This window comes from Cyclopterus lumpus, chromosome 13 (genome assembly GCF_009769545.1).
Source record: "Cyclopterus lumpus isolate fCycLum1 chromosome 13, fCycLum1.pri, whole genome shotgun sequence".
Taxonomy (NCBI): domain Eukaryota; kingdom Metazoa; phylum Chordata; class Actinopteri; order Perciformes; family Cyclopteridae; genus Cyclopterus; species Cyclopterus lumpus.
In genome coordinates, this window is record NC_046978.1 from 12,480,883 (window position 1) to 12,492,121 (window position 11,239).

The 11,239-nt window shown below is 47.5% G+C and overlaps 1 protein-coding gene across 2 annotated transcripts; it reads left to right on the forward strand.

The window, feature by feature from the left end:
* Positions 1-625: 625 nt before the first annotated feature.
* On the forward strand, positions 626-10,341 carry tgfb1a (transforming growth factor, beta 1a). 2 transcript variants are annotated; one of them, XM_034548105.1, is made up of 7 exons: positions 626-959; positions 1,394-2,491; positions 6,482-6,766; positions 6,899-7,133; positions 7,635-7,785; positions 8,944-9,054; positions 9,162-10,341. In XM_034548105.1, exons 2-7 carry the CDS (start codon positions 2,161-2,163, stop codon positions 9,207-9,209), a joined length of 1,161 nt encoding a protein of 386 aa, XP_034403996.1. In that variant the 5' UTR covers positions 626-959; positions 1,394-2,160; the 3' UTR covers positions 9,210-10,341. The 2 variants fall into 2 exon arrangements, with proteins under 2 accessions (XP_034403996.1, XP_034403997.1); XM_034548106.1 differs by lacking the exon at positions 626-959 and having other exon boundaries at positions 2,009-2,491; positions 6,899-6,994; positions 7,074-7,133.
* The last annotated feature ends 898 nt before the right edge of the window (positions 10,342-11,239 follow it).

Sequence of the window (11,239 nt, forward strand, 5' to 3'; positions counted from 1 at the left end):
ATATGTCACCGTTTGTTGCCAGTGTTTTGATGAATAGCTCATTCTTCATAACTGTCGCAGTGAATGGAAGACAATAAACAGCCAGGGGAAACACTGTTGGGCAAATCCTGATGAAAAAAACCCCACCAAAGCCTGAATACTAGGTCCATTTACTGTCTTTACTTCCCTGTTGAATCCTCCCTCAGACAGAAACAAACCCATTAAAACCATACTGTTTTAGTCTAGCCCTCCTTTTGAAAATACACAATCCAACCTCTAAAAAGGCACTCAGACGTAGGTCCGTGGCCTCACAGTCCAGCGATGTTGGCATCAACTTCACCCTTCTACTTTTAGACACACCGGCCGGCCCCAAGTGGCACGGATCCCTGGCCTGGCAGGCGACCGGCCCTTCACAGCCACCAGGTACATGTGGCGGTCGGTTGGCGGGACACCGGTGCCATGCAGGGCAGACAGGCCGGAGAATGTGAGAGAGCCGGTGCCCTCATATTCATGGTGTTCGGCTTCTGACTTCCTGATGTGAGCAGAAGGCAGGCAGAGAGCTCTGTTGCACAGCAGATGTTCAACGCTGAGGCCGTTACCCTCATTTCCTGGGCGGAGAGCTCCTCGCTCTATTAGACGAGTAACAGGAACCAAAAGGAAAAAAAGAAGAGAGAGAGAGAGAGGCAGAGCGAGGGAGTACAAGAGAAGTTAGCTGAGCTCCCACAAATCACTTTGTCACCAGCAAGCTCTGACAAGCACCAAGAGAAAGAGAGAAAGAGAGAGAGAGACAGGGAGTTAAATAGAAGCGCAAATAGGGGAGTCGTGTCAGAGGAGACTCAGGAGGGTAAGGTGTGAAGGAGCTGCAAAGGGCATAAAAGGAGGCGACACCGATGGATGGATAACGGGACTCTCAGAACAACGTGAGGGACTGGATCGCTGCTGCTGCTCCTGTGGATGGTATACGCTCAGTGAAAGAGAAGGTGTGTCAAACTTTCCTTATAAGAGGACCGTGCTTGAGCTGCTCTCCTCTCAGGCTCGATTTAACATTGTGTTTGAGACTAAAGACACAGTTATAGCCGCCCTGCCCGTGTGTGAGAGAGAGAGAGAGAGAGAGAGAGAGAGGTATAGGCATGAGTCTGAGGTGTTGAAAGCATTTTCTGGTGAACTGCAGCTGTGCACAGATCACATGCTGTTATTGCTAAAAAAGAGGTAGTCCTGCGGGGACATTTTCTTGATGGCTTGTCCGACTTTCTTTCCCTGCGCCGAGGACATTTGATCACCTCCCGCAGGGTTGACTCTAAGCCACTAGGGTCATCTGATCAAAACTTAAAAATAGTCCGTTTGTTGTTGTTTTTGTTCACTTCAAGCACGGGACGTAATCGTTGCTGTTTTTCTCTTCCCTCGCAACATTTAGAGAGGGCCTACTTGACATCACGTCCATGTGCCGGGCAGCCCTGCGTGATCGGTGAAGAAACCTTGTGTCAAGGAGGACAGGAAGCAGTGTCTGCTGAAACACCCCAGACTCCGATATTAAGTACCTTGAGCTCTGCCAGAACCACTCTTTTTATTATTATTATTATATTTCCCTTCACATTCGCTCTGCTGCTCTCCGAGGACATGTAAAAAGGAGACACGTGGATGATTAAAATACTCTGCTCCAAGTGAGACGGGATTCGGAGGGGTTGGTGGATTGTGGACTCGTTGAGGGTCTCCTGAGTCTTTGGGTGTTGGTGTCTGTGTGCGCCTTTGGCCAGGCTGGGGCTCTGTTCGACTTTGACAGCGTCACTCCGGGCCTCATTTCAGCGTCTGGGACGTCATCGCGTTACCTGTGCGGCTGAGTCACTAGACGTCTGTCCGCCTACTGGGAGATTCTCTCCATCCTTCCACTCAAAGGAGACACAAGTGTTTCCAGCAGCAGCGACAAAGGTGGCACCAGTAGTCCTGAACTCTCTGGACTTTCCACACTGCTTTATTTGTTCTGCTGGTGAGAGAGATCACACCTCCCTAAGCGCACCCCCCCCCCCCCCCCCCACACACTCACACACACACACACACACACACACACACACACACACACACACACACACACACGCACACACCTTCCAGGCGAGAGAAAAAGGTGAGGGAGGATCCGCTGAGAACCAGAGTGTGCAAGCAGTCGCAGACGGTCGGGTCGGCACCATGAAGCTGGCATTCTTGGCACTCGTGGCCGTGTACGCGGTGGGCAATGTGAGCGGCATGTCCACGTGTAAGACGCTGGACCTGGAGATGGTGAAGAAGAAGCGCATCGAGGCCATCAGGAGTCAGATCCTCAGCAAACTGCGCTTGCCGAAAGAGCCCGAACCGGATCAGACGGGAGACGAGGAGGAGATCCCGACCACCCTGCTGTCCCTGTACAACAGCACCAAGGAGATGCTGAGGGAGCAGCAGACCGAGGTCCTGACGGACATCTCCACGGAGCAGGAGGAGGAGGAGTACTTCGCCAAGGTGCTGCACAAGTTCAACATGACCGGTGAGTACCAGATACATGTGTCGTTGTCAACAATGAGGGGGAATTGCTGATGGCTTAACTGCAGCCCTAAGAATGTCTATTAATAGTACGACTGTGATTTATGCTCCTTCATTTACAGGCAATTGTAACACACACACACACACACACACACACACACACACACAGAGAAGCAACAATCCTGGCAAATTAGTTGTTCTTCAGATATCACATGAATAATTTGCGGTCGGAGGCCTTTTGTCGCTCAAAGACAATATTTCACATTGATATTTGGTTGACTCACAATCTTTTGGCATTGTACATTTTTGCGACTCGCAGAACAAGAGTATAGTGACCCTTATTTAAAGTTATGTGGCATAATGAGTACAAATAAAAAAAAGCAAGAAAGTCCACTGAAGGGCGGATTGGAGGGCTGCTGATTTTGGTCAAACACAGGACTTTCACCCAGTCGACCGCTGTTAGTGTCCCGTCTGAGATCAAAAGAAGCCGTTGACTTTCTCGTCAGGGTTACGCTTGTTGCTTAAAGATAGGTAACTGCTAAGGCTGTTTATTTACACTAGCTACATTGTTTCTGTTTCGTTACTATGTTTTTACCTTATATTAACATTATCTTTTTCTAACCACGACCAAGTAGTTTTGTCGCCTAAACTTAACCAACCGTCTCACAACGCACGTGGCATTGTGTGTTTTTGCTAAAACAAGTCTGTTGTGAAATGCGTAGCAATGTTTTCTTTGCTGCAGAAAATCCCGTCCTTCAAGGCATCCTGTGGGTTGCAGAAATGTTCAAAGCAAACATTTATGTGTGGCCCCTGGGTTGAAATCCTGCATATACAAACCTCAACGCAGGTGCTGGCACAAACACATTTAACGGCTACAGCCCAAATTAATCAGCATGCGCCCGAGGGGCTGGGGTCAACTCCGATCTCATCAATAAATTCCCTCCAACGTGTGTGTAATCCCTTCTGATCTCCGCCCAACATCTTCAGGAGTTCAGAGATCACAGGCGAGCCACGTTAGGACCGCGTGTTGCATCTGGTCCGACGTGCCTCGTTGCCTTTCCTGATATCTGCGGCATTTTTACTGCTTTATTAATGCTGTTTGTTTGGCCAAATGGTTTATGTCTGTAATCGAGCAATGACTCCAAAACGGCGATGATAAACAGACTTTTTCTTTTTTCTTCTTCTTTCTTTTGGTTTCTTTGCTCCATTGTTCTCTACATGTCTGTACTCCTCACCCTATCAGGCAGGCATTCACACTATCCCTCTTTTATCCACCACTTCAAAAGGGAGACTTGAGTGGATGGACCGTGCTCAGGAGTGTGAAGACCAAACGAAGAAGAAAGGAACTTTCAAAATGAAGGGGCATGAGTTTTGTTCTGCATAGATGGAACCCCCAAAAAAACAGGAGAGAATCAAGGGAAACATTTGATGAGAAAAGACATGAAATGCACTCCTTCACCCTCTCTCTCTCTCTCTGTCCCTCAGGGATTGGGGGTTTCCTGTAATTTGAGCACCGGGTTCTCCCCTTGCTTATCCTGTCACTTGTCCTCCATCATATCTCTTTCTCCCTGACCATTTTCCATTTAATTCCCATATCTCTCCGCCCATGATTACTCGTCTCTCTCTATCTCTCTCTCTCTCTCTCTCCTCTGTGTTTCCTGAGCCTATTATCAGTGTGTTTGCAGCGTGTTTGTGACGGGGCAGCTTGGCAGGAAGGAAGGCAAGGCCGATGGCCACTGAGATCTCGGGTGACTCAGGTCCGGTGCAAGCGGTGCCCATGGGGAGCATGTGTTTCCTACCTCTGTGGAATGCCAGAGAACACCCATCCACTGTCCTAACCCTCAGCACGGCTCCTTGAAAAATAGTGGATTTTGCGGGCCCAGCGAGAAGTGTTGCAATTATTTTTTTTTAATCACACACACATACACACACGCACACACACACCGGAGGGTGTAGGCGATAATCCAGTTTCTGTGAGTTAAAGACTGAGGACTGTGTGAGCAGAGCTATTAAAAAAGAAGCTAAGTGGAGAACAACTTTGAAATGTTTTATATATTCACTTACAAATACTATTCGTCACCTCAATTTGTGGTTCTTTTTTAGTGGACGCCTCACACTTTCCTGATTCCCCTATTTGTGTGCATTTTAGAAAGGGAATAGTGTTTGCCTCCGTCGTGGTAATTGCGTGGCGGATTAGGCTGGATTCCCTTCGGTAAATGATCAGTGACATCCCCCCGTCCCAATTGAGCTTGTTAACGGAGAGAGCACCTCCCCCCCACCCCCAGTTTGGAAGATGGACAATTTGCTCTCCACTCGGGAGGGAAATGAGTTCACCGAGTATTCATTATATTCGATGAAGAAGAGTGGCACCGGGGGTGTCGGGACGGTGTGCTTTTTAAAACAGGGCGAGGAGGGGGAAGCCAGGCATCGACGAGTGGGCTGTGGGAGGGTGGAGCCCAGCTTGTACATGGAGGAGGCAGGTATTTAAAAGCCTGTTGCTGGAATCTGGTTCCTCCCACTGGTAATTACAGAGCTGTCTCCCGGCCTGTCACAACAGCTGTCCCCCGGCTTACCTGCAGATAGGCCCTGATTCAACACACAAATCCCCCCCCACACCCATGTTAGTGCGCAGGCCAGGGTGCTGTCTTTTACCCCTCTACCAGGAAGAGCGAGGCCTGGGGAAGAAACTCTGTTTCTCAGAAGTAGAAGCGAGGATGAAGCTGCAGCCAATGTGCTTCTTAGAGGAAGTGACTTCATTTCCTGTTCGGTAAACACTTCTCCAACCCGCCACACATTTATCTTGGTTTCACACAAATGAGCCGAAGACGGTAACTTTCCCTTCGAGGAGTCGCTTGGTGCATCAATGGCGGTTGGCCTCCCCTCGCGCTGCTGTGACGCTCTGTGTTTCCATCCGAGTGCTCACAACCAAACATTTGACTTTGCTCTGAGTGGGGCCGGCAGAATGTCATCTCATTTCCCCCTTACCAGCACACGCCAGCTCTCTTTTTCAGTTTCACTTTGGCCCCACTAGCTAAGCAACAACACAGATGGCGATATCGTGTAAGTGATACGCCAGGCGGCCGTGACACAGAGGATCCCGGCACAGGCCGCGTTCTTGCTCCTGTCAAAGAGTAATTCCCTGGACTTTGAGTGCAGAGAATCCCGGCTTTGGCAGGCTGAGGCAGAGTGGAAGCGTTGGGCCTCCGCCAGGTCCCAGGCTCCATTGATACACATCTCCAATTTCTCCGCACCCCCTCACCCGCTCACACTCTTCCACCCCTTCACAACTGTGAGTTAAATTCATATGAGTGCATTCTTCACTTTGCTGTTTTTCTTTTACAACCCTCCTCCTCCTCCCCTTCTTCTACACCTCCTTTCACTCTCTGTTCTTACACAGCATTTCACTCTCGATCATCTTCCCTCCCATCCTTCGCTTATCTTTGCACTTCCCCGTCCAACTTAATCCTTTTGCAATGTAACGCTGGTAGATTCATGCCGTTAAAGCCTTCAGTAGCGTGGCTCTGTTTTCCATCAGCCTCTGCAGGGGGAATGTTCCCGCTGTCACGATACGGGCCCGGCTTGGGGGGAATACAAGTTGCATATATGGGCAGGAGTACAGTAAGAAAACCAAATGCTCTCTATGGTCAACTTTACCGCAGCTGGAACAGATGAATGTTTGACAGATGAATGTTTGACTGCGGTTAAGATTAGTGAGTAACACTTCTACTGTTGGCACATCAGCTATATAAAAAGAAAACCAACTGCAAACTTGCAGCTGGACAAGAATTCATAAGATTTTAGAAAACTGCTGAAACTCTAATGTCTGCCATCTTGCCATCTTTGCGGGTGGCGTCAAACAATAGTTAGCCATCTGAGGAGTTTTGTGCCACTTACCGGGTGCTATAGTGTCCTTGAAAACTCCAGATAAATTCATGCTTGTCGAAATTGGGGGGGGAAATCTCCTAATAAGTCATTGTTTCACATATTCCCACAGCGAGAAACGACACAGGGACCACCAAGTCCTCCAAAAGAATCCCGATGTTCTTCAACATCTCGAAGATACGGGAAAGTGTGGGGGACTACCGCCTGCTGACCAGCGCCGAGCTGCGGATGCTCATCAAGCAAACCACGATAGCGTCTGAGCAGCGGGTGGAGCTGTACCAGGGTCTGGGAGCGTCGCCCCGCTACCTCGCTTCCCGCTTCGTCACCAACCAGTGGAAAGACAAATGGCTGTCCTTCGATGTCACTGAGACCCTGCAGAACTGGCTCAAAGGGACCGGTGAGATAGACAAGCTTTGTTTATTTATTTGGTACCATGACCTTGTGCAATTTCCAGACTATATTTACCGCCACGGCTAAAGTAACCAACCAGTTTCCAATTTCCCAATGTTGTACATTTCTGTCTCACCAGAGGATGAGCAGGGTTTCCAACTTCGGCTGTTCTGTGAATGCGGCCAGTCAGGTGTCGACAGTAGCTTCAGCTTTACCATCTCTGGCATCGAGACTGGTAGGGGAGACACAGGAATGTTACAAATGATGACAAAGCAACCACCCTACATCCTGACCATGTCCATCCCTCAGAACAGCAGCAGCCACCTCACCTCACGCAAAAAACGCTCCACGGAGACAACGGACACCTGCACAGCGTAAGCGATCGTGCAAAATATCACACTGTAACTGAACCATTTGGCAAAGTTCAAATGCTTCTGCAGAAGTGCAACAGAGAGTACAACAGTATATACAGATTATAAAATACAATACAGATGAATTTAACATTAAATAGTGAAGAATATAAACAGAGACTACTATAAATGGAATCTACGGTTGCTAGTGCAATTATTCAGTGCATATTTACTTGAGTGCAAACAGATTGTACAATGCGCCCCTCATTCCACTGAAACAAGGCCGAGCTGCCGTGCAAGGCAGGCGGCCTGGCCCTCAGCAGCGATTGACCCTTTTCTAAGCCCCGCCCCCTTCTGCTACGCCACCACTACAGGCTGTCAGAGCTACCATGGAGCCCACACTGTCACTAACTGCAGTCCCTGAAGAAATACTATCTGGAAATATACCTTCTACAGCAACGATCTCTTAAGCCGTCTCCTCACACTGTTTCACTAAAGATGGTTCCCCCGTTTTCTCATGTGCAGCCAGACGGAGACCTGCTGCGTACGGAGCTTGTACATCGACTTCAGGAAAGACCTGGGCTGGAAGTGGATACATAAGCCCACGGGCTACAATGCCAATTACTGCATGGGGTCCTGCACCTACATCTGGAATGCTGAAAACAAATATTCTCAGGTATGGTGCAACACCTCACAGTAGTGCATCTGATGACACGGCTGGATAAGCCACAGTCATGTGAGGTCCGGCAACTCAGACCCAAAGCTTTCTCACAACTTGATTTTCTGCCCCTCTGGCAACTTGAGGACTGTTTTGATTCACCCACCAGTAGCGTGGAACACATCAAGTCGTGAAGTCTGTGTTGTGTTAGAGTGACGGCTTGTTGGTTTTAAATTACTGCTGAACTGATCATCAATTAGTTCGTCAACAAGAAATGAAGATTTCTAATCATTTCAGACAAACATGTCGTGGTTTCCAGATCCTCAAATGGGAGATTTTACATTTGGATGGCATTTTGTCAAAATTGTGTGACTTTCTTTAGACTATACAATGAATTAATGAATTAATACAAACAATAACAGACAGTAATGACAGTAATCATTACCAATTACCAATACCAATAATATAGCACTTTGACTGTTGACCTCGGAGTAGAGCGACTGCTCCTTCATGTCTTAAGGGGCCAGCTAAGGTGGTTTGGGCATCTGATCAGGATCCCTAATGAAGGACTTACTTAAAACAACCAAAACATGCAGGAGAGATTATATATCTTGTCCGTCCCGGGAACACCTCGGGGCCCCTCAGGTAAAGCTGGAAAACATTGCTGGGGAGAGGGATGTCAAGAACATCCTGCCAAGCCTGCTCCCCGAGCCCCGAATAAGTGTAAAATATTGAATGGATGGACTTTGACTGACTGACTGAGAGTGGGTGCTAAACTTCTGCGACGACACGTATACGTCGGGACAGCGGTATCGCCTGTAAGCGCCATATTAGAGCAGAGCGGCATCCATGAACTAGCCAATATGGTCGGCCCGGCTATGAACAGTAAATAAAGCAAAGGGACACTCGGCTTACAACACACGCCTTCCTTTATCTGCTCAGGTAGACGTTACTCTATATGTCTACATGGATAATAGCTGTGTGTGCTCTATTAATGCACTGAATATCAAACGTTTTATTGACATTTACATAGACTGTTCAAGAAGCAAAACTTTGTGACTAGCAAAAAGCACTCTCGTAACTGGAACCCATAAATCAACTGTCTACAGCTGCTTTTCACCTCGTGCTGGTGAGTTCTCTGTTTTCATGTCTTTCCCCTCATATAATTGTTAACAGATTTTGGCCCTGTACAAGCATCACAACCCGGGAGCCTCTGCCCAGCCTTGCTGTGTTCCCCAGACACTGGAGCCTCTGCCGATCCTCTACTACGTGGGCAGGCAACACAAGGTATCTATGCCTTCGTTCTGGGGTGAAATGTTTACGAAACATTCGACGTGAAAAAGAAACACATTGGCAGATGATTAATCACATGACTGTTGATTTTTCACTTTCAGGTGGAGCAGCTGTCCAATATGATCGTGAAGTCCTGCAAGTGTAGCTAAAAATAAGGCACGGCACACTGCTCCTCCCGCCTGCTCCAACGCGCAGAGAGAGCACGGGGGGAGGGGAGCATGTGACGGAGGCAAAGGGGAAGCGAATGATGTGGAACAAAAGAAAAGTCATCGGGATCTTTGCGGTCACCACCATTCTACCTTTATCACACTGTGGACTTCTTCATATAGATATTAAAGATATCATGTTCTATGTGTATATACTTTCCCCTTGCAGTAGGACACATATCTGTCTCGAAATGAATTCATTTATTTGTTGGAGGGACAGATCTGTAAAGAAGTGTATATACGTGTGTTAGTTTAACATGAGAAAGGATTAAAAGGAATGTGATTTCCCCCCCCCCCCCCCACCCACCCAACAAAAAAATAAAAGGTGGATAAAAGATGCCAAAGGACATGAGGACCAAAATGACCTTGATGGAAGAAAACTTTCGTTTTCACACATGATTGTCTTGGACTTTTGTTATTTCCATATCATCTACATAATGAGGTCCCAGTTAAAGGACCCAAAGGGTCCCAAATATGGAAAACAGTGGCGGTTATGTTTTTTTTTCCTGGATCGATAACGCCACAGGTGTTTTTGGCGAGGACAGCAGATGGCCTCGGGGAAAGTCCGACCTGAGGAAACTCCCTCTGACTGAGACGCTGGAGCTGTCAGACAACTGAGCGGCGCTTCACACGAACCGCTTTACTCTTTGTTTGTTTTTTCAACCCACGTGATTTATACGCTGCTTTGTTTTGTTCTCATAACTGTTATGCCAGTGTGTCCTTATGAAGCCTCCCATGCTGTCAAAGAGCATGAGTAATATCAAGGGATGTGAGAATGATGACACCGTGTTTTTTTCCCTTCCCTCTCAGGTTTTACAGCCAGCTTGTTGTCTCCAGAGGGTGAGGGTCAGGGGATGTGGCTGTGGTGTCGGTTTTAGGGAAGCCGTTGAGACTCAATACAGACATTTGCTTGTTTTTTCATAGTAAAAGTAACTCTTTTTTTTTTCTACTCATCTGAAAATACATTTTGCACGACTCAAGAAACAACCCAAAACATTATAGTGCACTTACCATTTGAAATTTGCATTTGTACATATTTTAACAATTTGAAATAAACGTTGATGTTAAATTATCACGTCAGAGTGGAATATTTATGTGAGCAAAATAAAACCACATGCGGTGTTTCCACTTGTCAGAGCGCTGTGTTGTGAAGGTGTGTGTGTGTGTGTGTGCGTGTGTTGCAGTTGTCGAGAACATTTTACGAAATGAGCACAAACGCCCGATAGCGTGTTGTGGGTGTGATTGTGAGCATTTTTATCTTATTCATCACATGAAAACATAAATGAAATGTTTTATTTTGTTACTATTAGGCTTTTTTGGGGGTCTGTGAACATTGGACATTATCCAACACATTATATCCAACACTCTGCAACGATGGACAAATAGAAAGAGGGGGTAAATATATATTTTTTTCGGGGTAAACTGCCCTTTAAACATCTCTCCTGTTATCCTTTGCTGACACTTCATGCTCATAGTACTTCATGCTCGTGGTACTCCGGTGATAAGATAACTCCAGTTTGAGTGGTTACAAATAACTTTGCTTTTATCAACTACGCCGTCTGGTAGACAGCGCTCAGCGTCCACAATAACACACATCATGCTTTCAGCAAATTCTATAAAACCAGAATTGTGCTCTGAGCAGCGACTGTCCAACGACTGAGAGAGAGAGAGAGAGAGAGATCGACCAGTGGAAAAGCGTGCCATGTGCCAGGTGTTTGTGGTCTATTTCTGGGCACGCGGCGGTGGCCTGTTTACTCTGGACGGAGGAGGACCGGCGAAAGAAGAGCATGTGAGCCCGGCTGGGCTTCACCGATGCCTAACCCAGCACAGGGATTCCCGGACGCCAAGCCCCATTCTTGGCCGGCACTGCCTTTTTACCTGTAGGGATGCACATCATACCAACAATTTCTTCTTCTTTTTTTTTGCTATCTCTGAGCACCTCGTCCTCCCCCACCCTGCCAGCCCCACCCATC

Bases quoted from the DNA above. Each gene is read 5' to 3' on its own strand.
- tgfb1a (XM_034548105.1), top strand. From the start codon at position 2,161: ATGAAGCTGGCATTCTTGGCACTCGTGGCCGTGTACGCGGTGGGCAAT. The intron at 2,492-6,481 runs GTGAGTACCAGA...ATATTCCCACAG, and splicing joins GCACAAGTTCAACATGACCG to CGAGAAACGACACAGGGACC. The intron at 6,767-6,898 runs GTGAGATAGACA...CTGTCTCACCAG, and splicing joins GAACTGGCTCAAAGGGACCG to AGGATGAGCAGGGTTTCCAA.